General features: G+C 40.3%; 1 protein-coding gene, 1 long non-coding RNA gene and 4 other non-coding genes across 7 annotated transcripts in view; 1 reads left to right on the forward strand and 5 right to left on the reverse strand.

Annotated features, from left to right (window-relative positions):
- LOC114665405 (CTP synthase 1) overlaps positions 1–2,835 on the forward strand; it is a 42,191-nt gene extending 39,356 nt beyond the window's left edge. Inside the window, exons 18-19 of one of the 2 annotated variants that reach the window (XM_028819954.2) lie at positions 702–793; positions 2,256–2,834. In XM_028819954.2, the coding sequence (XP_028675787.1) occupies positions 702–786 (85 nt within the window). In that variant the 3' untranslated portion in view covers positions 787–793; positions 2,256–2,834. Of the gene's footprint in view, positions 1–701; positions 794–2,255 lie in introns of both variants that reach the window. The other variant, XM_051936275.1, reaches the window with a different exon arrangement.
- Positions 2,836–3,744: 909 nt separating this feature from the next.
- On the reverse strand, positions 3,745–11,212 carry LOC114665406 (uncharacterized). The gene is made up of 6 exons (XR_003718405.2): positions 11,143–11,212; positions 9,668–9,715; positions 7,641–7,707; positions 7,270–7,322; positions 6,265–6,345; positions 3,745–4,392 (listed from the first exon to the last, which is right to left on the reverse strand). It is a non-coding gene; the product is annotated as an uncharacterized LOC114665406 (long non-coding RNA).
- Positions 4,466–4,538, reverse strand: LOC114665500 (small nucleolar RNA SNORD99). Its single transcript, XR_003718425.2, has one exon. It is a non-coding gene; the product is annotated as a small nucleolar RNA SNORD99 (small nucleolar RNA).
- On the reverse strand, positions 7,446–7,520 carry LOC114665488 (small nucleolar RNA SNORD103/SNORD85). Its single transcript, XR_003718414.2, has one exon. It is a non-coding gene; the product is annotated as a small nucleolar RNA SNORD103/SNORD85 (small nucleolar RNA).
- Positions 7,846–7,982, reverse strand: LOC114665491 (small nucleolar RNA SNORA16B/SNORA16A family). Its single transcript, XR_003718417.1, has one exon. It is a non-coding gene; the product is annotated as a small nucleolar RNA SNORA16B/SNORA16A family (small nucleolar RNA).
- On the reverse strand, positions 9,807–9,944 carry LOC114665490 (small nucleolar RNA SNORA16B/SNORA16A family). Its single transcript, XR_003718416.2, has one exon. It is a non-coding gene; the product is annotated as a small nucleolar RNA SNORA16B/SNORA16A family (small nucleolar RNA).
- Positions 11,213–27,743: the final 16,531 nt, after the last annotated feature.

Here is a 27,743-nt window from a genome sequence, read left to right on the forward strand (position 1 = left end):
TGCGTGACAGGTGACAACCAATGAGTGCTCAGCCAGATATACAATGCATATAATGCAGCAGCAAGGAGCAAGCAACGCAGGTGTTTTGGACCTCACAAACAGAAGTCTCTTCTGTCTGATATCTATTTTTATGTACCATAACAAAATGATAAAAAGAAGAAAAAAGGGCCAAGATTGCAGCTGGATTCACTGCACCTGTAAACCCTTTGAATGGGCACCAGCTCTATTAAGCAGCACATTTGTAGTGATTATGAGAATGCTAAGATTCACACCTTCTGAAGAGGGCGATTTATTTATTTTATTACAGAGACCCCAGAAACTGCCTTGTCCTGCTGGTCATAGATGAGGCTGAACAAATCACCTAAAATGAGTCCACCAGGTGGCAGTACCATTTAGTGCCCTCCTGATGTAAGTCATATGTCTTATCAGTAACCCTGCCAGAGATGGTAGAGAAGATGAACCTTAGCTGTGGCGGTAAAAAGGAGTTGCTGTCTTGGAGAGCCACTTCTCTTGGAGTACAGGACACGATTCTGTGTCTTTAAGTCCAGTGTGTGTGTGTTTTCTTGTGCTTGTATTATAACTTGTTCTCCACAGAAAAGAGTTTTGTTAAAGGGGCACATTGCATAAGAAAGCTTTTTAAAACAAACATGAAAGAACCGAAGTATTTTTCTTGGAATAACATTATTTGTGTGCTATTTCAGGGATACTTACAGCGATCGCAGTGGCAGTAGCTCTCCCGACTCTGAAATTACAGAGCTAAAATTTCCCAGTGTGAGTCAAGACTGAGACACAGGTGAGTGGGTCCTCTGAATTAATCCTTTTCATACTACGATACTTTATCTGCTGGCTCTGAAATTATTGCAGTACATTCACATATCTGGTACATTAGGGTAAATAGACAAACACTATTTGCTTTACACCACATGGTAACAGGATAATGTCACTGTAAAACTGGGCTGGTCAATCCAGGATATAGCACTAATAAAAATCTCATAGTTGTCTGAGTAAAGTGCTTTTTTGGAATAACACTGACCCCATCTGCAGAAGACTACACCTGATTCCACTCCACTGAGTCTGAGCGGTGCATTGTGCACACAGGAAGAAAGTGTTGCTAAATTTGTGCTCCTAATGCTTCTCCTCATCCAGAGTAGACTGCTCCTTACACTGGTACACTCTCGAGCTTCTAAAACACACTGTGACCCATTAACAAAATACTTTTTTTTTAAATACTTCAATACAAATTTTGCAGTAACAAGAAGCTGCAAGTAACTCTTCAGTACTCCAAATTTTAAAACAATTTTTCACTCTTCATTTGCAGCTCATTTGTTAATGAAACACCAAAGTCAACACACTCAAACCCCCATAACCCCCAACCCCCCCGTACAGTCATGTAATCTTTTACCACTCTTCTAAAGTTTGAAGAACATTTCAGTCTAATGATTGACATTGAAATTTTAATTACAAATCAAAGTTGTGGCTCTTGTGTTAAATGGACTAACTGAAGTAATACTGTATAACGGAGATGTCATCCATCCATCCACTAGTATAACCTGTAGAAAGCCCAGCACATATCCCAGAAAATTAGGCAAAAACAAATTGTGGCTAAAGCGTGAGCCCACAGTAACCTGCGCTTATGTGCCCCTCACAGTCACAATAGGCTGCCACTGTGGCATAGCTGTAAAGGCTTTGTACTGCAAACCCTGAGGTTGTGAGGATCAAGTCCTGCTACTGACAGTGTGACCATGAGCAAGTTACTTCACTTGTCTGTGCACCAGTTAGAAAAAAAATGTAACCAATTATTACCTCTGATGTTGTAAGTCAGCTTGTATAAAGACATCAGCCAACTATAAAATCAGTCACTCAGTACTGCAGCTTCAAATTTATAGTTAATCCAGCATGTTAGTCGAGGCGGGGGGTCACTGACAAAGAGGAAACATGCAAACGTTACAGTTACTGAGAATTCAAGTAAAAGGAAAAAGAAAGTATGCAGTGGTGATTGTGCATTCATTATTAGTGCTTTTAAATAAAACATGAATTTTGATTAGCAAGACAATTAAAAATTTCTACAGAGCAGTTCAGGGTCTTGGTTACACGAGAGAAGTATGGTCTCTCTCTAGTATCCATAGACTGAAAGTTGAGTTTTTACCCTTGGCAGTGGTGAAAACTTGCCATTTTGCAACTTAGTTGTATTAATGTGTGGAGCCTACTCTCTACTTACTATGATGTATTTTAATTGCTCTTTCTTTGCCTTTTAGGAAATACATGAAGAATTTTGGTTTTAAATGTTTTCCTGGGGCAGGATACCTTTTATTTTCCTTTAGTTATTTTGTGTATTACTGTTCAGTATAGGATGGTGAACTGAAAACAACACATTGAAAAACCTTGATAAAGGAAGCACCACTGGGGTAGTGCAAAGATCATGCCTTTAACCAGATAAATACTGGCTACAAGTGTACCGAGGAGTGCGGAGCAGGCACAAAGGAGATCCTGTTTGCCTGTGAAGCAAAAGGTGGTTGTACAAATTGGCCACTGGTGTGCCCATATGCATACATAACCAATTTAAAATAAACCCAAGGCTGGAAGGTGTAATTTCCAATAGAAATCCAAAAATGAAATTGCTCAATCCATCTGCTGCCATTTACCTCTGCTTTTTTTTTTTTTTAAAGATTTATATATAAAAGTACACACTGCAGTTTTTTTTTCTCTTAATGTATGAAAAATGTATTTAAATGTGGCTGTAAATTTCCTCTCTCCACTCATGTAAGTTGTCAATTGCTTGTTTTTATTAAAATTTATTTCAGTCACTCTGGTAAAAGCCAAAGGGTCAGTTTAAATACATTGATGGCCTGGTATCAATAATTGGGACTTGGCATTTGTCAAGATTGTCTCACCACAATCAACTGGACAGCAAAGTATCCTGTCCCCCTCTTCAATTCTGCTTGGCTGCTCTTAAAAAAACAGCCTGACACATTCCTAACAGACTGGGGTTTGACTTAACTAGCAAGCAATACACAAAATGCTAGTTCACACTATTTAAAACTTCACATTCGTGTTATGGTGTATGTGTTAGGTCATGTGCTAAATTATGGGAGAGATACAAGAGTGTCATCTTAAAACTTTCAACATGCCCTTCAGTACAGTGGTTGTCATCTGATCCTGAGGGACTGCCAATTTTCCTTCCTGCCCCTTTCTCCATAAGGGACCACTTTCTGCTGTTTTTTGAAGACTGTCCTGAATTGGCTGCCATTTAAAGAAAAAAAAAATTAGAAGCGAATCAACAGATGACCAGCTAACTCCAACTAATTTAATTAGGAAATAATTAAACCTCATTTAGTTCCATGGCTTGTTGGCACTCATTCTGCTGCAGCAAAACAGTTCTCCCCTACCTTAAGAGAACCATCAAATTGATTTATGAACCAGAGCAGATTAACAAGACCTTCACTTTTATTTTCAGATATTTGATGGACACTGGTTAGCTGGTCAGATGTTGGCTCACTTTGTCTTACTATAGACACAATTTAACTTATTTGTAACTGACTTGCTATTTGAGATGCAGATAATTAGTGGAAATTAGTCACGCATTAAGAAGAGTTCTGAAGCCCACCACACATTATGAAGCATCTCATCTGCATTCTACATTTTCTTCTTGGTGTAGGCTACTCATAATTACATCTCCCTGTCTCCACATTCCCAAGAGAGAAATGGACTACCCAGAACTGCCCTGATGGCTTTAAGACACCACAAAAAAGTACAGTTAGATTTTATTAAAATACAACCATAATACAGCAAAATCTTGTGAGCTGAAACTAGGCACAAGAACTGAAAGCAATTTACATTAGGCAGAACATGGAGTACTAAGAAAACATGTTGGTCCATATGTACACATTAAATGCACCATCATATGGATTTAATTAGGCTCTTTGGTGCATTCCCTTGTGGTGGATGGTTTTGGTGGCAATTCACTCCCAAGAATCCTCTCTTTAGAGACGGTCCTCCTTATTGTAGAGTCATGAACACAGATTTTATCCAAGGCAAGGGCAGCCTGCAGATCTTTAGACGTTTTATGGGGGTTTGCTTTAACTTCCTGAATTATTTTATTAATCACACCTAGAGTGATTTTGGCAGGACGGCCACTCTTAGGAAGATTCATTGTAGTTCCATATTTTTTCCATTTGTCAACGATGCTTCTGACTGTGGTTCGCTGAAGTTCCAAATCTTTAGAAATCGTTTTATACCCCTTCCCAGATTGGTAGGCCTCAATAACCTTTTTCCGTTGTTCTTCAGGAATCTCTTTTGACCTGGGCATGGTAGGGCTCTTGGATGTACAAGGAGAGATTCAAAGTGCTTAACAGCTGGTAAGAATCAGAAACCACAGTCCGGATACTCTCCAACCTTGGGAATAAAAAGCAGGGTTTGGAAAATCAGCACCAAAAGCAGAACAATTAAATGCATTAATAAAGCACAAGGCTGGTCTCAGTCCCATATCCGCAAATCTCATCCAGCTGTCCAACAAAAAAAATAAATCATCATTGACCAGCTTCAACTCTAAATAGCAACCTGAAAGCAAATATGTCTCTCAAACAAGTAAACTACCAGATCTCCCCATATACAAACACTACGTGAATGGCTATTTCCCTAATTTGCTAACATGAATGTTTTATAGATGCAACAAAACTGCAATGTGCTGCCTCTAAAACTCTTCATGGAGCCATAGCACATTGTTAAATGTGTTAATAAGCATTAAAGTAGTCAATCAACATTTAATTAGCATTGTGTCCACAGTAGGTACTCCTAGATAACCAGGTGAGCTGTGAATGGACTAATGTGGCAGAGTGGTGGCTGTGAGGCCAAGGATCTACACTGGCAATCGGAAAGTTGCTGGTTCGAATCCTGTAAATGCCAAAAGAGACTGCTCTGTTGGGCCCTTGAGCAAGGCCCTTAACCTGCAATTGCTAAGTGCTCCGAGTAGTGAGAAAAGCACTATATAAAAATGCAAATATTATATCTCCACAACATGCAGAGAATTTACAACACATTACCACAGATAACTGGCCTAGGTAGTTTACTTATCATACAATATTGCCAAAAGTATTGGAACGCCTGCCTTGACACACAAACTGACATCCCCATTCTTAATACATAGGTTTTAAAATGAAGTTAGCCTACCCTCTTGTAGCTATAACGGCTTCAACTCTTCTGGAAAGGTTTTCCATAAGGTTTAGGAGTGTGTTTATGGGAATTTTTTTACCATTCTTCATTTGTGAGGCCAGGCACGGATGTTGGAAGAGAAGGCCTGGCTCGCAGTGTCCACTAATTCATCCCAAAGTTGGACTACCTGGTTGAGGTCAGGAGTCTGTGCAGGCCAATCAAGTTCCTCCACACATTTCACTAGTCGTTTTAGATCCTGTTTTGTGCACTGGTGCGCAGTCATGTTGGACCAGGCCATCCCCAAACTATTCCCACAAAGTTGGGAGCATGAAATCGTCCAAAATGGCTTCATATGCTGAAGCATTAAGAGTCTTTCACTGGAAAGGGGACAAACCCAACCCCTAAAAACAACCCCATACCATAATCCCTCCCTCCACCAAACTTTATACAGTCAGGCAAGTACCATTCTCCTGGCAACCGCCCAACCCAGACTCATCTATCGGATTGCCAGACGTGCGATTTGTCACGTCTGCACTGCTCTAGAGTCCAGTGGCAGTGTGCTTTACACCACTGCATCTGACATTTTGCATTGCACTTGGTGATGTAAGGACTGGATGTAGCTGCTTGGCCATGGAAACCTGTTCCTTGAAGCTCTGTGCGCACTGTTCTTGAGCTAATCTGGATGACACATGAAGTTGAGGTCTGTAGCTATTGAATCTGCAGAAAGTTGGCAACTCCTGCACATTGTGCACCTCAGCATGCACTACGCCTGCTCTGTGATTTTACACGGCCTACCCCTTTGTGGCCGAGTTGCTGCTGTTCCCAATTGCTTCCACATTGTTATAACACTACTAACAGTTGGCCATGGAATATCTAGTAATGAGGAAATTCCACAAATGGACTTATTGCACAAGTGGCATCCTCTCACAGTACCACACTAATTCACTGAGCTCCTGAGAGCAACCCATTCTTTCACAAATGGGTGTAGAAGCAGTCTGCATGACTGCTTGATTTTATGTGGTCATGGAAGGGATTGGAACACCAAAATTCAATGATTTGGAAGGAGTGTCCCAATACTTTTGACAATACAACCTCAAACAGCTGCATAAACAGTACCTCAAAACAGCCGAGATGGGTTCTCTTGGTACCGTCCCAGTGTTGTCTAGTAAGGCATCAGCTCCTTAGTCACTGCAAGACCTACAAAATAGAAGGAATGAAACCTAAATTTCAAGTTAACTTCCTTTAATCTATACAGGTGCATTCACATTGCCAGTATAGCCTGGGGGGGTGGGGGGTGTTAACATACCTTTTTACATTCCCAATTTAGTTCAGCATTTTATGAAAAAAAGAAAAAGAAAAAAAAAAAAAAAAAAAAAAAGACATATGATTCAACCAGAATCATTAAAACCACTCAGGACATGTTTATAACGTTAAAGTTTATCATCATGTCCTAACCCGACCCTAATCTCTTCTACTCTAAGGACATGAATTAAAATGTCAAGCACTCCCCGCACCAAATGTCAGTTATTCACACACATGAATGATCAAACCCTTTACTCCCCAAGGGCAGAAGTTTGACAGTGGGATTTAATGTGTTGGGTACTTGTGAAGAACTGCAGATGCCAAACAATGTGGGCAAATGAAATGCCCATGTACCCATCTTGCTAGGAGTGGAAGTAGTATGGATTACTATTCTCTTAACAGTATCAACTGGTAGTCAAATTATTAATATTTCACTATAGTTCAAAGGCTGATTAATTCATCTCGGTAGATTCTACATGTATCCTTTAAAACATGCAAACTTCAGACACTAGTACGCAAATGTTTTTTATTTTGCGTGTCAAGGTATGTATAATGAACCTTTGCATATTAATCTGGTAGCTTATTCATTATATTAACATGTCAGGGATTGAATGACAGCCACAATTACCAGTACAGTCAGGACTATCAAAGCTTTCCCTCTTTATTCTTGCATGCTTGTGGAGATGCACAGGCTACATTAACAGCCGCACACCTTGGAAAGCATGCTGTTAAATTATTCAGCAATCCAAGCTAAGACAAGTGCCTGTCGACAACATTTCAAAACACAAAGGGTAATCCTTTGTGCACTGATTCTCTTACCTGGGATGTTTGGTTTGGATAATGCAGCACTTCTTTCTGCAGCAACATGCTATCTGAAAATGGGGGGGTGGGGGGAGAGGGAGAGAAGAGTCACAAAGAGTCAAAACATGAACATTACCACAACAGAAAACCCAACCATGTAGAAGCTTAACACACATCATAACAGTTATACAAAAGCTGGCTCAGCAACACATTCAGTATCATCACCAAAGTACATTTGCAGTGAGGGCAAGTGAATCATCACAGCCAGACAGTGAAGTACAAATTGTGTATTCAGTCACTTGCCAGACCAGCATCTGGAAAAGTTCAGAACACAGGCATGCAAGTTAAAGCTAATGAAACTACAGCAACCTTACGAGTAAATTACATACCTTTAAAAGTTATTCAAGTTCGGTGTTCATCTTCTTCAGGAGTATTCAGTTTGGCTATAGACCAGTCCTGCAAAGACATTCACACTTCAGATGATCAGTAGATACAAACCAGACAACTTTAAAACTGGGTTGCAGGTACAATCAGGTTAGGGCTGGTGATAGAGATCAAAGCAGAAAAAAAAAAATCAAAAACAAAGCAAAAAAGCTTTGTTCATCCCAGTAAAGCTGCATAACAGCACCACTGCATGCAGTAATGCAATAGCTATGGGAAAGTTCACTGTTGGCTCTTATTTGGCATTCCCAGTTACAACCAGAACTGAAACTGCTCCACTAAGAGCCACAGACTGCAGCCATTGCTAAACCATTCTTAACCCTTCAAAGGTCTACAACTCAGGATAGACATACAATGCCACCAACCACAGCTCCTGTATTTCCTAAAAGATACTGAAGTGACAAAACCTCATAACTCCTGCCAAAAATGCACAATTGGAAACAGACTGGTTCACAAATGGTAGTGTCTAAAAAAAAAAAAAAAAAAAAAAAAGGCCAACAGCTGGCTTAACAACCTTGGTGTTAACCCAGAGCATACAATTCTATACAATAAGAATAAAGCCGATGACATACAATTATGTGCTTTATAGTGTTAAGCTTAAATAACTCCAGAGAGTAGTGGAGGAAATATAAATTTTTTTTTTTTTTTTGCAGCATATTTTCTGCTACTTTATGGTAACTAAAAAAACACAAAACAAACAGTTTTAAACCAAACTAAAACTGAACCACTGCTCAATTTGAGCAATATCAACGACAATGTGAAATAGTCAAACACCGTCACATGTGGAAAGTGAAGTGAATGTCTGAGAGCCACATACATCCAAACTACTGTGATATGCCTATTTGGTCTCATGAAGCTTCACTGTGTTGCAACAGTAGTGACAAAGATGTAAAATTGTGATATAATGCAAGGACAAGACAGACATTAGCACACACTGCAGAAATGGATAATGTTTGTCAGGGGAAATGTAAAAGCTATTAATCCTTGCACTGCAGTAGCCTGCAATAACATTGTGTGGCGTCCATCATGCAGATCAGACACAAACATTCTACCCTTTCAATTGCAAGCAATGGTGTTTTTATGGAGCATGCAAAGAAACACGTCTACTGTCCAGACTGCAGGATGTGTGCTAAATTTGCATCAGTACAGCAGTAGACAAGATGAAACTTTTCTACTGCATTTATGTTGACATTCTGGTATTTACAACCCGACTGTTTAACAAAAGAAGGAAAAAAAAAAAAAAAATTTGGATCATTTTTCCTGGGTAAGCAATGCTAAGGAGACTACAGAACATTTAAATCAGATTGATCTGTAGAGCATCACGGAGCCAAGAGCAGTCTGGATGGATTCGAGTTATCTTAGAGAATTTACATTGTCCTATTGACAAATTCAAGTCACGCAAGCATTTACACAGTACAGGTAATTTAACTTGCAGGGGAGGGGGAAAAAAATTACACAGTATTTCACACCACCAACCAACAGCAATTTTTTTTTTTTTTTTTTTTTTTAGTAGGGGTTCTCAAATTTGGTCCTGGGGACCCCCTGTGGCTGCAGGTTTTTGTTCCAACCAGCTTCTGTTTTTAATTGGAATCCTTGGCTAATTAACTGAACTGTTATTGCCCAGCTTCTGTGTTTTGGGAACAATATAGAAATTAGAAAACTAGGTTTGGTTTAAAAAAAAAAAAGCGCAGTAGTTGCAGCCTTTCATCAGTGTTAGTTGTCACCAATTATGAATCTGGTTGAAGCAAAAACCTGAAACCACAGTGGGCCCCCAGGACTGACTTTGAGAAAACCTGTTTTAAAGTATTAATGAAAAAAACATGTTCATTTTGAGATTTCAGGTAAGAAAGTTCTCCTCACAAGTCATAGTACTGGAGAATGGAGATGGTTTCATGTTGATTAGCAAATGCAAGTAAGAATTTCAAGGTGCCCTGTACATGTGACAATTGTTAACTATAAACCCAAAAATGCTTACCTGGACCAAATATGGCAGAACTGTGAAAGCACTGGCGTTTCATTATAACTGTCAAGAAAATGCACAGTTTAGACAAACAACACCAGAAGCAAATTTTAAATTTTATATAACACAGCTACTATTCTAGCACAGATGAAAAGACTGTCCTTCCCTGTAATGTTGCTTCTCCGCTACGTGCTAAACGGATCAGCGACCGTCAGGTGAAGTGTCAATATTGGCTCCTCTTTGACCACACATGCAACCAAATGAGACCATGGTGGCTTCGATGAGGGCCAAGAACTTGGGGGGGGGGGGGGGGAGAAAACTACCAATGTCAACACCCAACACTACTGAAACTTAAATATTTCTAGGCTCTTACTGTATAAAATACACTGAATGCAATATACTGTATCAAGTTAACATTTTACAGCAAAAACACCACAAGTCTAAACGCTCACATACTGTATATACATACTAATGATGTCAAATTTTGGAAACTGAATGGCAATAAATCACGAAGGGTGGCACCGTGGGTTTCTCCACAGAATTCGATTGACCCGCCATCAGAGAAAAGGATGTGCATAATTGAGCCTGGCACACAAGTTTAAAGGAGTTTCCAATATCACGAATATCAAGCTAGTTTTGCTTCCTTTTCCTGCACAAATCTAGCTTATTTTTAAAAAGGTCAAACACTACATGACTCGTCGTAAAGTGAGCTGGACAAATATCCAATAAATTGGAGAGCAGGATCTCTTGAAGCCCATGCGATCAGGACACGTGGTAACCCCACTCAGACTCGTGTACCGCGGTTATCAGCCGTGCACTTATACGTTCACGCGCTGGGATTTGGAAGCGGCATTCCCCAATCGGACGATCCTACATTAAGGATGATAGCTCGAAACGGTCATCTTTCACATGTAGTGTGCTTAGTATATTGGAAGAAATAAAGCGATTTTGTTCATTCATACCGGATCGCAAAGACAATGCTGCTTAGCCATAAAGAACAGCCCTTCTTTGCGAGAATCTTTCTGGAATTCTGTGATTTAATATTTTTACTGATTGCATTCGCATTCACAAGATTTAATAACACCGTTTAATTTGCGATTGCATCCACTCGCTAACTTTTTTTCTTTATACTCGACACCTTCTGTCCCCACCCCCATAAGATCAACCGTATGAACGCTGCGTCTTACATTAGTAAGCTGCATTTCTTCGTACAAACGTTACAGATCAATCCTCGAAAACAGAATTCGACGACTTAACGAGAAAAAAAAAAGAAGTGACTAAACATTTAAGCTGGAAATTGACATTTCAAGATGCATGCGACAGAAATCGAGGTACTGGCTTGGCCTAGGAGTTTTTTCCTACAATGGATTCGGGTATCATGAAAAATATAAAAAGCACTCTAAAGCCATTAAATCAAGCATTTCTATTATCGAGTCCACGCCTTTTTTTCCAAATTAAGTATAGATTAATAAAAAGTATCCAGTATTCACCTTCTCTCACTCACACACCCTCCTTCGAGGACGACCTGCGACAAAGAGACAGAAAATGTTCTTGGACGGGTTTTTATTACAGGCTTGTAGCCTCGACTTCGGAAGGACAATGGCTTCTGGGAGTTGTAGTTCTACTTTTTTTTTCTCGCTAGTAAATTCGGAAGTAACATGTCGAGGGGTAACTTACTTCCTATCATTTAGCTCGCAATGGAAGAATGTTCCACTGCACTTTTAAACAATGGAGTAGTTTTGTGTTCATTCAATTTCCATCTCCCTCTCCCTCTGTCCTTTCACTTCGAAAAATCAATTTTAGTGATTTAGAAATTACTATTTAAAAATAACCACACAAAGAAATCACTGAACTTGCAGAAAGAATATACCGTACTTGTTTCTGGGAGGAATTACTTTATAACTTCCGAGGTAAGTTTCTGCTGCCTGTATGCTACATTTCAGGTAGCCCTTTTTGATATGTAACATTGGTTTGCTCTATTTCGACAGCCGTCAGTATGCTATAATTTTGAATAAATAAGGTAAATTTATCTGTAATCTTTTAAATTACCCATGTTTGACCAATGTTTACATATCGACCAATCTTTATATAGATTCAAAAGTTGTTTGTTTATAACGATGCATTATTAGATATGGTTTTAAATTTACGGTTTATATTGTTGGATGTTGTAGGGCTGTCTTGGTTGACACGTCTATGCAACATCGCATGGACATCAGGGACAGTGCCTCTGAATTGAAGGGGGACATTTAAGAAGGGGGACCGGAGGGTGTGTACCAACTACAGAGGGATCACACTCCTCAGCCTCCCTGGAAAAGTCTATTCCGGGGTTTTGGAGAGGAGGGTCCGTCGGATAGTCGAACCTCGGATTCAGGAGGAACAGTGTGCTTTTCGTCCTGGTCGCGGAACAGTGGACCAGCTCTACACCCTTAGCAGAGTCCTGGATGGTGCATGGGAGTTCGCCCAACCAGTCTACATGTGTTTTGTGGACTTGGAAAAGGCGTTCGACCGTGTCCCTCGGGGAATCCTGTGGGGGGTGCTCCGGGAGTATGGGGTACCGGACCCCCTGATAAGGGCTGCTCCCGTTAGGGGTTGCCACAGCAGATCATCTTTTTCCATATTACTCTCACTGCACCACTCAGAGTATTTATATCACTGTATCTGAGTGGGGACTCACAGATCTACAGCAGCTGACTGGAAAGAGAATTATCAGTATACAGCAACAAGCACACGCTGCCTCAGCCATGCTGTCTATTTGAACTGCTCTCACACGGCAAACGCTTCAGCGCCTTTCCTGTACGGACCTCGTGGTTCAGAAACAGTTTCATCCCAGGAGCTATAAACGCACTCAATCAGTCCATCAAGTGCTCCTTGTAGAACTGTTGGTACTTATAAGTAAAATCACCTCATTGTAAACTTGCACTACAGTTATAATATTGCACAACCTGAGCCACTTTATAAAGTGCGTATTTACATATGATGACAATATCATTTTTAAGATGAAATGTAGCAAAATATGTTTATTATATTATACAGATAAAACTTGTAACTTTAACTACATGGTGTCGCAGCGCTAGCGAGGAGCTGGAGCTCCATTCACGGATTGTTCCTGCCTCGCGCTGTATTCTTGCTGGGGTCTGGTGTGACACTAGAAGGATAGATGGATAGAATAATTAAACACGTACTACGAAGATATTTCAATGTTCCTTAAAAGTTCTGAAGAATCTGCGTTCTAAGCTTACAGATGGCTTAATGTCTATTACAGAGCTGATTGTGTGGCGATTGGGTATTTGGAGAAAGAAAAGTAAGGACAGGAATTGGGGGTTAGTACGTTTGAAAGAGACAGTACTGCTACAATAAAGTATTTAATTGAAGGTCGCACATGGCGCAGCAAGCATCTTGCGTCAGACGGGAACAATCACTGCGCCACCATGCTCCCATGTTTAATAACATGCTTTAACTCCTATCATCATGAAAATGATATCATGTCTACATCTCGGTATTTTAATTATTCAGAGAGCTGTAATATTACAAATGTAATGGATTCTGTGTCCTGTCGGAGGAAGAGAAAGCCCGGAAGCACGTAGTGATTCATACACATAGAGCACATAGAAGATCAGATACAAAACAAAGCATTTAATGTGCTACTTTAGTTATGATGGGATTTGAGAAACTAAACATTAAATGATTTTAATATGAAGTTTATGATGTTCTGCTTTAATGACAAAATAAACTACGTGATTAAAGTGGAAATTTCGAGATTAAAGTTGTGCTTTTTTCCCACTGTGTGCCTATTTTTTTTTTCTCTGTAGCCTAATAAGCTTTCATATGACACTCAGATGGTGGGCTACAACTCGCCTTTTCACGGTGACTTTGATATGTGACAACTTCTTTTTTATTTCGGGTATTGTGCGACTTTGTGAACTTCAGCTTCCGAGTTTCTCCGACACGTTATGTCACTCGATCAACTTCCTTTTGTTGTTTATACCACTATTTAAACCAACAAATAGTACGTTTTTCCTTGCCTCCACTTGGCGTTCGCTGAAATCCTTCTATTTTCCCTCATGCTTTTGCCATTGCCTTTTCACAGAAGGCTGCACTTAAAGGACTATTTACTGCATATTGATTTGCATATTGAAAGAGGCGTAATTCTGGGAGGAGTTGGGGCAGGACAGCAGGTGCGTGCACGTGCGTTACTTTTCACGCTGACCGGGATTTATGGAGCGAAAGAACGTGGAAGCTGGCGTTCGCACAGATTTATGCATCTGGATTTTTTGTACGTAAGCACATTTCCGCTTTTGTGCTGACGTCATGTTATAGTGCGAATTCTACGCACAGCGTTATGCATGAGGCCCCTGGTGATGGATTTCTGACGTGCCTAGGAGCTTCTGAGACCAGTCACCATTCAGGAAGAGGATGTGGAACTGGTGCAGCGCTACAAGTACCTAGGGGTCCATATAAACAACCAACTGGACTGGCCTGACGACATAGTGACACCATACAAGAAGGGCCAGAGCAGATTGTAGTAAAAGGAGGTCCGGGGCTGGTTGCCAAGCAATAAATAAAAAACAGCTGACAGCTGTGTCTTCAGGTGGGTAGAGTGGTCTGAGTGGCTTCGGCATGAAATACAGGAGCGGATGGCTCTACACTTGGTGCACATGTGCTGGATTGCTGTGTCCCTCATTAGTGCTGGAGCTGTGATTGCTGCAGCAGCACCTCACCTTCACTTTAAAAAAGAAAAGCGTGAGGGTTAGAGTGAAGGGAAAAAGAAACAGGGTGTAGAGAGACGGTGAGCATCAGGTGGAGAGGTGACGGGCCAGCCAGCCAGTCAGTGGAGGAAACAGAGCAATCGAGGGCCCTGCGATGGAGTGGCATTCACCCCACTGATTATTTATGTGGAGTTGGTGCAAACACAGTGGAATCTAAGGTATGACTGTGGGGGCTGACCCTGAGCAGTCTGGCCAGAGCAGTGTGTGGTGGCTAAGACGGGGGTCAGGTGGTGAAGACCGCAGCTGTTAGCGTCTCTGCCAGCTGAGCACGATCAACAGGGGGAGCTGGTGATGGAGGTGTGCTGGGCTTGTCTGACTGCACATTAAGGACCTGAAAGCTGTTTTTGTTCCTGTTCTTTGTTTCTCATTTTAAGGCTGGATTTTAACCCATTGATTCTACTTTTGTATTTATTTATTTGAAGACATTTGAGCATTGCACATTTGGGCACTGATTTAATTTTTTTCTTATTGTACTAGGGGACTTTGCTCGCCAACCCCCCGCCAGCGCTACGCGCCAGCAACTTTGCATCTCTGCCGGACGCGTATATGGATTTCACTTTCACCAAACAACAAAACTTTTAATTCTTGTGGATAGGCCTCTACTTTTCCCTGATGGCAACACGGATTAGACAATCTACAAGTCTCTGACTTAAAGTTTAAATCTGAACAATATATTCAATCTCTTTTCGCTGTTCGTTTATTTCACCGAGTAATAATTTCCATTTGTTTGCGCTAATGCGATCTTTACTATCACTTTTTTGAAACTTTCGAATTTTCATACTTCCATTATCTCTAACCTGCTCTGCATGTGTACTGTGCCAATGTTTTTGAATTCTTTACGACGTTCTACTTTGTCATCTACTCTTTGTCTTTTATTTCCAGCCTGGGGCGTGGTTAAGTCTCTTGGCACAAAGTCTCATCTCAACGTGAAAGTGTCTCTCTGAAAAAGTCATGTCTCATCTCAAGATTTTTTTTATTATAATGGAGAGATTTTATTTTAATAAAAGCACTAGAGCACTTTTTACATCTTCCCCTTGGTTTATGTGTGTTTCTCCTCATCTGCCAAGCTCATTCTGGTTATGACTATCAATGGTATCGGGTTCAAGAGGCTCCCAAAATGAAAGTGGGAACCCACCTACCCCGTCACACAGACTGGACTTGCTAAGCCGACTCATGTCTTTTGATGTGTGCAGCACACTGCTGGAAATGTTCTGTCAGTCCATAGTGGTCAGTGTGTTGTGCTACACTGTAGTTTAATGGGGATGCAACTCGAGCATAAAGGAAGAACAATGCCTGAACAGACTTATTAAAAAAACCTTTTCCATCACAGGGCCAACCCTGGACACACTGGAAGCTGTTGTGGAAAAGAGGATGATGACAAAAATGGATGCCATCATGAAAAACTCCCTCCATCCCTTCCAGGAGGTGCTCTCTTGGAGCACTTTTTAGCCTCTGGGGATGTTTTCTGCCCACTGCTATCAGGCAATTTAGTGTTTCCACCTGATGTTCCCGTCAAGTTTATTTATTTGTTGGTCAATTGGTTGCAAGACATGGATGCTATCCAGTAACCTGAGATGAAGACTGGTTTCCTTTGGTACTGTGTCTTTTCGGAGAATCCTTGGGTAGCACTGGTTTGACTTTGTGTCGAATGAGCGGTTGCTCACTGGGTGTGATCTAGCTCACAGGATCCTCATTGTTGAGAACTTGTGCAGCTAGACGAGGCCACGTAACACATGGCTGCAGCAGATAAATGGTTAAGGGTGGACTGGACCGCACATCTGCTTGGGGGCTTGTCAACCAGGATCCCGAGCTGTTTCATCATGTGGTGTGTGCAGCAACACCCTGTACCAGTGCATGCTCCCTAACCTGACCTGATTGATTGATTGACTGGATGTATTATCTATCCTGTGAGTCTGTATTGTTGTTCTTTACTTTGTTACTGCTGTATGCATTTGAATCTCCTCATGGAATTAATTAATGTTTATCTAATCAAACCAAGCCCGGATAAATGGGGAGGGTTACATCAGGAAGGGCATCCGGTGTAAAATTTTGCCAAATCAGTATGCGGACAACAATACAAATATCCACATTGGATCGGTTGAGACCCGGGTTAACAACAACCGCCAACTGGGTGCTGGCGGAAATTGGGCTACTGTTGGCTGAAGAAGAAGTTTAAGAAGAAGAAGAAGGGGGGGGGGGAGACATGTCCGGAGGCAGGAGGAGAGGAGGAAGGTAAAGCGAGTGGAACTGAGGGTAGGAACTTTGAATGTTGGCAGTATGAATGGTAAGGGGAGATAGTTAGCAGATATGATGGAGAGAAGGAAGGTTAATACATTGTGTGTGCAAGAGACTGTTGTAACTACAGGGGGATAAAATTGATGAGCCACAGCATGAAGTTATGGGAAAGAGTAGTGGAAGCTAGGTTAAAAAGTGAGGTTATGATTAGTGAGCAGCAGTATGGTTTCATGCCAAGAAAGAGCACCACAGATGCGATGTTTGCTCTGAGGATGTTGATGGAGAAGTATAGAGAAGGTCAAAATGAGTTGCATTGCGTCTTTGTGGACCTGGAGAAAGCATATGACAGGGTGCCTTGAGCGGAGTTGTGGTATTGTATGAGGAAGTCGAGAGTGGCAGAGAAGTATGTAAGAGTTGTACTGGTCTGAGATAGGAGTGATGGATGCATTCAAGGTGGAGGTGGTATTACATCAGGGATCAGCTCTGAGTCCTTTCTTATTTGCAATGGTGATGGACAGGTTAACAGACGAGATTAGACAGGAGTCCCCGTGGACTATGATGTTTGCTGATGACATTGTGATCTGTAGCGATAGTAGGGAACAGGTTGAGGAGACCCTGGAGAGGTGGAGATATGCTCTAGAGAGGAGAGGAATGAAGGTCAGTAGGAATAAGACAGAATACATGTGTGTAAATGAGAGGGAGGTCAGTGGAATGGTGAGGATGCAAGGAGTAGAGTTGGAGAAGGTGGATGAGTTTAAATACTTGGGATCAATAGTACAGAGTAATGGGGATTGTGGAAGAGAAGTGAAAAAGAGAGTGCAGGCAGGGTGGAATGGGTGGAGAAGAGTGTCAGGAGTAATTTGTGACAGACGGGTATCAGCAAGAGTGAACGGGAAGGTCTACAGGACGGTAGTGAGACCAGCTATGTTATATGGGTTGGAGATGGTGGCACTGACCAGAAAGCAGGAGAGAGAGCTGGAAGTAGCAGAGTTAAAGATGCTAAGATTTGCATTGGGTGTGACGAGGATGGACAGGATTAGAAATGAGTACATTAGAGGGACAGCTCAAGTTGGACAGTTGGGAGACAAAGTCAGAGAGGCGAGATTGCGTTGGTTTGGACATGTGCAGAGGAGAGATACTGGGTATATTGGGAGAAGGATGCTAAGGATAGAGCTGCCAGGGAAGAGGAAAAGTGGAAGGTCTAAGTGAAGGTTTATGGATGTGGTGAGAGAGGACATGCAGGTGATGGGTGTAACAGAACAAGATGACAAGGACAGAAAGATATGGAAGAAGATCATCTGCTGTGGTGACCCCTAACGGGAGCAGCCGAAAGAAGAAGATCTAATCAAACCTAATCAGAAACGGCACTAGAGGAGGTCTACTGCTGTGACAAGGTCACTACTCAATCCATGAGCGCACGTGTATTAAAAGCCTACTTCATCACACAGTTTACTGTGCTGCCCAATCTGTTTTACGCATGAGTGAACAATTAAGGTGTGTGGGATGCTCATTTCTCGTACCCAGACATCTGTTGGCGCAGCATTGACAGCAAAAGCTAGCCGTCTGGGTTTTTTCGCCATCTCAACCTAGTTCTATATAGCTGACGAACAGTTTCCTTCATTCCATAGCAAAATGCAATGCGTACAGTAACTACTTATGCGTGCAAATAGCCTTTTTTTGTAGTTGATGACGCAGATGACGTCTCGTAGGGGTTGCCAGATTTCCAAAATCACAGATTGGAACAGCCACCATTTCAAGCGGCCCAAAAAAAAAGATGTTAAGGAACTAAGGAAGACAAAAATGGATAGCTTTAATTAAATTAAAATTATAGATATATAAACATGTATAATCTAAACATATAAGTGTATGTAAATAAGTACATATATAGAAGAGATACATAAAATAGTCACAGAATAATCACAATAGTACACTTCGAACGATTATTCCCAACACTATGACACGAGCCCACGACGTACACGAAAACACACTATTCGGACAATCGGAAACAGCTGACAGTTACAAATTTTATTAATAAAGGGTGGTACGTCAGGCTTCCAACAAAAAATTAGCGAGCCTCTTTAATTAGATATTCAGTATAAAAATTGAATTAAGATTTTCTTCTACGTACAATGTTTGTTCAGTCGGGATTTGTCTGTTGAACTCGGACAGCCCAGCTGAAATCGGGGACGTCTGGCAACCCTGCTCGTGTATAAACGCAACACTGTGCGCATACTTGCCGTTTCGGAGGTCAGATGTGTTCACACATTATAGTTAGATTCACGTCGCTTGTACATATATGAACGTGAACCATGAAGACAGGCAAATCAGATCTGATCAAACAATGTGAACTTTGAGGCTCGATGCAGTATCAGACTTAAAGCAGTGTGTAAACTACATGTAGGCCTAGTCATCAGATTTTATGTGTCGGCTACCAAACGCTGCCACCTTGTGCACTGCGTATAACAAATGTTGGTTCTTAGTATATTTTGATGTCTGTAATCAGTTTCCTACTTTGTACGTTATCTTTCGTTAATACAGCATTATACGGAGGCGGGTTTGGGTTCGAATTTCGTCTCACCGGTGTCCGTGATTTCTTTACACCCGTGGTCATAACGGTTTTTAGGAAAATATAATTGCGAGTGCCCTGGGTTACAGGATGAATAATTGCGATTTATCCAATATTGTAACATTGAAGAAAAAAGCAAACCTTTGAGGTAGAAGCTGTAATCTTTATGCATGTTTAAACGGCATCGTGCTATATAGTGCGGTACTTCAGTTATCTAGTCTGCTTAAAATCCACGCAGATAAATTCTCGCGAGACTGTGAGAGGCGCGCTTTTCAGGTCGGTGCCACTCTGCGTTTCGTTACGAAGAAAGATGGAACTTTTTACTGACCTGTAACCGGTAAATGTGAAACGCATCTGCCTGACATTTGTAATAAACCCGAACAAACCGTTTAGTGAAGCGTGTGGACTACACTGGACAAGGCTTCTAAAAGGCTTTTGTAAATGTTTACCGTGTAACAACATTTTAAAGTGGAAATCGCAAGAGAGGAGGGAGGCCTATTAAGGACAAATCACGATAGGTGTGTGGCATCACCAGTAAAAAGGCGGCCAGCATGATGTTCTTCATTAAACGCCACATAAGAGCTGCAAAATGGTGTGCCAGGAGCATAAGGCAAGGTGATATGTTTTGTTTTTTTTAAATTAGAGTGTAACAGCAGTTACATTATGGAACTGTAGATCACAATTGAAAGTCTGTTGATCTTCACTGTAGTAATATTTTTACTTTTTTTCTTTTTATTATTCTTTGTATTTTTAATTGTAGTGCAGCAGCTGTGAGCATGCACTTCTTGCACTTAAACTGGCTGAGTCTTCCCAGTTGACCTAAAGAAAAATGTCCTTGTACAGCCACTGACTGCCAATTGATGATGAAACATGTATGCTGCATTAACATTAACAAGTTTTACTTCTTTGAGTCTGTGCTGTCCTCTGGGCAAATAGGTCCATGATATATAAATCACCATGGATCAGTTGAATTCAGGTCATGGCACCAGTAACAGAGGACTGTTTCTTCACTGTCACATGTACGTTCACCTTTGTGGAAACATGGCGTGTCTGTGGTCACAGTGGTAAAGATTCAGTCAGGCAGGCGCAGCTGCATAGTGGTTAAGGCTTTGGAATTCAAACCAGTGCTTGAAGTGGGCCGGCCCGGTACACCAGCACCTCTTACAGTTTCAACATGGAGCACTGGCACCCTTTCTTATCGTACTGGTGACTGTTTTCACCTCTTCCTTAATTTTCATGAGGGACCCAAATGCTCCCCCACTTCTGCCCCACTCTCCAATCACCCGTCATTGTATCGCAACAATACGTTTTACCATACTGGCACCTTCTCTTAACATACTGGTGAGTACTGGCAACTCTTCAGGAATCTTTACCAGGAAAGACTATTTGATCGAATGACAACTTATTCGAAACTCAGCTGCAAGAGTCCTTACTCGAACCAGCAGCAGCGAGCACATCACACCCATCCTGCTCTGTCTTCACTGGCTCCCTGTGTCTTACAGAATCAAATATAAAATCCTACTAATAACCTACAAAGCCTTAAATAACCTCGCGCCAAACTACATCAGTGACCTTCTCCATTACTATGTGCCTCTCCGCCCACTAAGGTCCTCTGATTCTGGCAATCTTGTTGTACCCCACACTAATCTACACTCCATGGGTGACAGGGCCTTCAGCTGTAAGTGCCCAGACTCTGGAATGACCTACCGAAATTAATCAGGTCAGCTGACTCCATGAATTCTTTTAAAAAAACAACTCAAAACTCATCTGTTCAGGAAGGCTTTTAGCTCTACTTGACTTTATTACCCTTCTCTCAGTTTACTTCTCTGTCCAGATGCTAATATAACCTGTGTGTGTGTGCTAGACCATCAATTATGTTGTCTGTTTTGTGTTCAGAATTCACTGTCTTAATCTTCTTTATTTATTTATCTGGTTTGTACAATGCTATATACTGTATACGCTGCCGTTCTTTATTATATTCTGTGCCTTGAGCATGGGAAAGGTGCTATGTAAATAAAATGTATTATTATTATTATTATTAACTGTATCGCCATAAATAAAAGTACTGCCAGTAATTTGATTCCTCAAACCCTGAGATTTGTGGGTTCAAATCTCACCACTGCCACTGTGTGACCCTGCACAGGTCACTTCACCTGCCTGTGCTCCAATTAGAAAAAGAAAGGAAATTTAACCAATTGTATCATAAATCTGGTTAGTTGCCATGGATAAGCTTCTCTGGTTGTTTTCTAGAGGTAAACATGGCTGCTCTGCTCTCTGTTTACACCAGGGGTGCCCAACTCCAGTCCTGGAGGGCCGCAGTGGCTGCAGGTTTTCATTCTAGCCCTTTTCTTAATTAGTGACCTGTTTTTGCTGCTAATTAACTTCTTTTGAATTAAGTTTAATTGACTTGGTTTTTAAGAAATGTTTCCCTGAATTTCTTCGTCGTTCGTCTGAATTGCTTCATTTCTTTCCTTAAATGGCACCAATGCAGAAGTGATACGTGAAGTGAGTGAGCCAACAGAAGGCCAGCTAAGTCAGGGCCTGAAACTCCAACCAATTTCACTCCAACCAGCTTCTTAATGAGGCGCTGAGTCTTGTCGTTAATTAAACCCGTTCTTTAATTCCATGGCTTGTTGCCGCTCTCATTGTGCAATAGCAGACATTTCCAAAATTAAGGATTTTCTCTTTTCTAAGAGCAGATCAGCATTCTTGAGACCTTCACCTTTCATTATTTTCAGATATTGCATGATGGTCACAGTTTGCTGGGCCTGTTTTGGCTCATTTTGTGTCTCATTATTGTTTGGCTGCTAATTAAGGAAAAAGAAATAAGGGGTCTGAGTCTCCAAGAGCAAGTCAAAGAAAATGAATTCAAAAGAAGTTAATTAGCAGCAAAAATCAGTCACTCATTTAGAAAAGGGTTAGAATGAAAACCTGCGTCCACTGCGGCCCTCCAGGACTGGAGTTGGGCACCCCTGGTTTACACCAATGCAGAGCAGTGAGCAGTGATATGCTTTTTATGGACAGAAGGTGTACCAGGGGCTGAAGTCCTTGTTGGTTTATCAGAATCATGGTACGGTTTTGCTCAGTGCTGTCTTGCTAGTGGACATGGGTGGGTATCCCTCTCTTTCTTTGTGTTTAACATTTGTTCCCTACCATTTTTGAACTTCTCAATTCATTCGTAAACACTCCGCCGTGCTAAAACACTGTCTGGCTGCCTGTGGATTTTGACCCCTGGTGAGACAAAAATCAAAGTCAAAAGGATGAGTGAAAAATTTCTTAAACCAGGAGATCAAAACAAATATTTTACCACAACCACAAACTTGCATCTGTGGCGACATTGTGTCACTCTGATAATATCAGAGCTCAACAAATAAATAAATGGTAGCGCCCTGCATAACAACAAAATGGTGCAAATAAATTCTGAAAACATCTTCAATAACTGCTAAAAAGAAAAAAAAAAACAATGTATGAGACATTGAAATTCACAAAATATCCATTTGCACGGTCAGGAAAAATGAAATAAGAAATGATGTTATAGCACCAATGTTGGTCTCTATAGACACCCATTCTAAAAGAAAAAAAATGATGTCTCCTTTCTTCATGAAAGCACATTCTTAGCCATCACTACAAACTGCATGAGGTAACAGATAACATAATTTTGACTCACCCTGTATATATATTTTTAACACTACTGCTGTGTATATACTGTACAGGTATATGCAGTACAATTTCTGTGGACAATTTATGTGCCACATATGGTACATGTGTTAACATGACAGTGAACAGGTCGAGACATTCCTGTAAATCATCTTGCACATATGAAGTATGTTTTGTGAATAAATTGTTTCCTCCATTTAAATGTTAACATAATTTTGACTCACCCTGTATATCCATTTAAGTGCTAAGATGTATATATTCATTTCTGTTTAGTATCGTTGATACCCCAGACACAGGCGGCCTCAGTAGCACACTTTTTCTCTATGGGGGGCAGCACACAATGTAGATTTGACTTCTTGTTTCATTTAGTTACTGTGATGCATATTAATTGCTCTTCTCTTTAAGAAAGCACACACATCCAACAGGCGCTGAATTTCATTTGTGGCAGAAGAGGATTGTCTCTCAACAAATGGGTGGGGTGATTGGGGGTTTGTTGGTGGTGTTGGATTCAGCATAGGGTTTATAAGGAGTGAGCTGTGCTACCCATCTAAGTCGGGTTGAAATCTAAGCAATCAACGCAGACCTCAGTGTTAACGTTTGCAGTGCACCATCTAGTGGAATGTATTCTGTAATGCATGCAGTAATAAAATGCATTGTCACAAATGTTTCTGATGTGCCATCTATTGGAATGAAAAAAACAATGCATATGTCCCTGTTATATGCCATTTAGTTTAGGATTCACAACAGCAGTGTGAATGTTTGCGACATTCCATCTGTTGTTGGAAATACAAATGCAATGCATTTTATTACTGCAAATGTTTTTGATGCACTCTCTTAATGACAGAGAAATAACTGTTTGGACACACAGATACACATACAATTGTCCTTTTATGTTATCATCATAGGCTAGCTTGTTTATTTGATAATGGGCACATACTGAATTTATTCACTGACATTTTCTGTCTAGTAACTGAAAAATAAATACTGCTTAAAATCAATACAATAAAAATAAAAAGTGAGACATTGTTTGAGGGTGTGCACATTCATTCATTTTCTGCCCAGTAACTGAAAAATGCTGCTTAAACTCAATACAAAGTAAAAACTCAAGACATTATTATAAAAGTGGCATAAACATTAGTAAACACCAAGGTTAATTAGGATGTTTTCAATTAAACTTTTTTGTAACGATACTTTGTTTAGCAAAATATTGTCAGAAACCCCACTTTGTCAGGATTGTAACATTTACAGTTGTGAGATTTATGTTTGAATTAGTGTATGGAGGAGACATGAGCTGGTTAACAACACTTAACTGCCATTCACACTTCAAATGTCACAAACTCCTGAAGCTTGTACTTATCCCAAATCCCTGCATCCTTCTGTATGGAATCAAACGTAAATTGAAGCTTAATCCATGGTTTCAGAATTCCTGTAAACAGCATCTGTTCTCATTTTCAAGGCGACTCACTAGGTTTGCTTTTACATAGGTTTCTGTTCAGTGGCCTTAACTGCAGTAATTACTCCTAACTGGAGACTGCTATTCAGATATGTGTCACATGTGCTTTCACCATATTTGTCACATTTTTAGTTGTCATACTAACAAACATTTCTTTGACTCCAAACAAATCCCAAAAACTACACAAACATATGGTTTCCTGATTCATTTTCAGCAATAAAGTACGCCGTTTTAGCAGTTCCAGTACTTGTGCATCTCCCCAAGTATTCACTTCTTTTAATGGCTTGTATTGCAAGAGATAAGCCTTGTGCTTCAAAGCATTATAAAAAAAAATGTCCAGCCAATGTCAAAGGTTTGAAGAGCTAACACAATACATTTTATTTTGGAATGAATAAATAGAGCAGCTTGTTTTGTCACCTTTGCAGACTAGCCTCAGGTAGAGATAAGCAAATTAAAAATTAATGGATGGTTAGATGGACAACAGCAGCCATGGCCCTTACATTTAGAGGATAAAAAGACAAAGCCTGTCTACCTCAGTCAGTGCTGTGGATGGTACTTTATTCAGAAATTAACATCACTTGTCAATTCCAACTACCTTATTCAAATGTGCGATTCCATAATGATTAACTTTCGGGAGACTGGACACAGTCATGATCTATCAGAATCCATATTATGATATATATGATATGCAACGAGTTCAAAAATATATATAACATAATTGAATAAATGCATTTAGTGCAAAACATTTCTTAGCCTTAAAACTTTTCATGTTAAGTCAAACTATGCAGGAATTGTAAAATAGGCAATATCCACAATCACATAACAAAATCCAGGCTCTGGCATCCAACAGTATCTTTTTAAAATCAGTTTTTGTGGTGCAATGTAGCCTTTTGTTTTCCTTTTTTGTAATATTGTGCTGGGAAATGTGGTTAATTGGTTTACTCTGCCCCACTGGTTGAGAGGATAGCATATTAATGGGTGTTTTTAATATTATGGGTACATTTTAAACAGCACCAAGGAATGTGGAGCACACAGAAGGTTTGCACATCATATTATCATATATTATAAATACACACAAAGTCAGGCAGTGTTGGGCACAGATGTATAACCAAGCTGAAGTGATGACCCAAGTCTGGAAAAAGCAAATTTTCAACAGTAACACAAAGGTGACATTGGTACATTGCATCCATTGCCAAAGTTCTCTTTTCCCAGCTAAAAAGCTGTGCTGTTTATTATTTATTTATTTATTTTTTTAACTGTTTAAACTTGTGTTTGGAAGGTCTTTCTACTTGTGTCCATTGCTTAATAAAATCTGCCATTTCACTCCCTTTGTCTAAAACAATGAACAGCTGGCAGAAATCTACCCAGAGTTTGATTAAACACATTACTATGTCAAAACCATTGAATACAGTTCCTAAAGTTTATTAGATGGTTCATTGATATTATACACAAAGTACAACCATAGCACAGCAAAATGACAAGCCTGTAATTAGGCATGAGTACTAAAAATCTTTTTACATTAGTCAAAAGATTAGTACAAAAAAAAAAAATAAAAAAAAAAAACTACACAAATACACACAAGCTGGGCTATGTGGTACACATTGTTCATACATTGCACGAATTAACCAGGCTCTTTGGCATGTTTAGCAGAAACCTTACTGCTCTTGGTTGTTGATGGTTTTGGTGTCAATTCACTCCCAAGAATCCTCTCTTTGCAGACAGTCCTCCTTATAGTAGAATCATGAACACAAATTTTATCTAATGCAAGAGAGGCTTGTAGATCTCTGGATGTTTTATGGGGGTTCTCTTTAACTTCCTGGATTATTTTATTAATCACACCTAGAGTGATTTTGGCAGGACGGCCACTCTTGGGAAGATTCATTGTGGTCCCAAACCTTTTCCATTTGACAACAATATTTCTGACTGTGGTTCTTTGAAGTCCCAAATCTTTAGAAATTGTTTTATACCCTTTTCCAGATTGGTAGGCCTCAATAACCTTTTTCCTCACTTCTTCAGGAATCTCTTTTGATCTGGGCATGGTAGAGGTCTAGAAAGAAAGGAGGAGAGTTTCAGTAACATGAAAAATTCAAAAAGGTTGATACAAGAAAAAACAATCCAGTCATTTTACAAGGAGATTAAACGACTGAGTGCTTGATAAAAATCGTACTGATGAGCCAAGTTTTCATTGACACCTTGCACACCAAACAAATGAAATACTATGATTCATTTTCCAGTCTCCTCATGTGCTAGGGACTCATGATCGGATCATTTAAAAAATATATAAATTTTCCCCTCAACGTAGAACAAACCAAAGCACAAGTTACTTTTCCCAGCTCGTTCATGTACATTGTCAATATCCTTATCACAAAGCACAACCAAGGTACTCTCCAACTGGTAATCCGCCAATGAGAAAACGGGTAAGCCCCTGAACAACATACAAGACATTACAAGGCTGGTCTCAGTTCCTTATCCACAGATCTCATCCAGTTGTCCAACACAAGAGTGGCATCATTGACCTGCTCTGAATACCAAAATATCAACCTCAAAGTTTAAAAGAAAAGAAAAAAAAAAACCCCCGAACCACAGTCACACACAGATGTGAATGTTCTCTGTAGAGTGATGCCACAGTACCCTATGCTCAACATTAAATGATGTATTGCTAAGTATTACAGAGTCCAGTACTAGTACAGCTTTTTCTGTTCTGCTTGGACTGAACTATATGCACCTGATACTACACAATTTGTAAATCTGATGTTCCGAGTACTGTAACAGTACATTTGGTTGGCTATAAAATATAACGGGGAAAGTAAATTTGGAACCCAGCATACCATTGGTTTTGGCATGCCCAGTTGATGTAGTTGATGTAAGACAGTTTATGCTGTGTAGACAGACAGCACCTTCTATATTGAGAATGATTTCTTTTACACAGCTGGTACACGTGAGAAGTAGTCACTGCCCTTTCTCAGCAAAGACTGCCAATTACAAGTGTTTGGTGTTTCACCTAGAGTTGTGAAAATGCAGTACAGCTAATACTATTCTCTAACAGTTGTGGGCAGTGTCATTGTCCCTTTCCTATTTTAGGGAACTTCAATACAGAGGATGCAAAATTGTTAAATCCAGGATTATCCACATGTAACCGGTTTCATATTTACTGTTTTAGACTTTGAATGGACTAAAGTACATCTCCACAGTGCACACAGAAACAATGACAAGGCATAACAGTAACTAGTCATCATACCTGAAACAGCTAAGAGAAGAGAAAAGTTAGGCTCTCCCAATATTGTTCCAATTTTGCCTAGTAAGACATAAGTGCTTCAGTGTCTGCAAAATGAGGGAAAGAGATTATTATTAGTTCAATTTCCTTAAAAAGAAATCTACTCTGTACATGTGATGCTACTGCTACAACAGCAGCAA

The sequence above is a fragment of the Erpetoichthys calabaricus genome, chromosome 14 (genome assembly GCF_900747795.2).
Source record: "Erpetoichthys calabaricus chromosome 14, fErpCal1.3, whole genome shotgun sequence".
Classification (NCBI taxonomy): domain Eukaryota; kingdom Metazoa; phylum Chordata; class Cladistia; order Polypteriformes; family Polypteridae; genus Erpetoichthys; species Erpetoichthys calabaricus.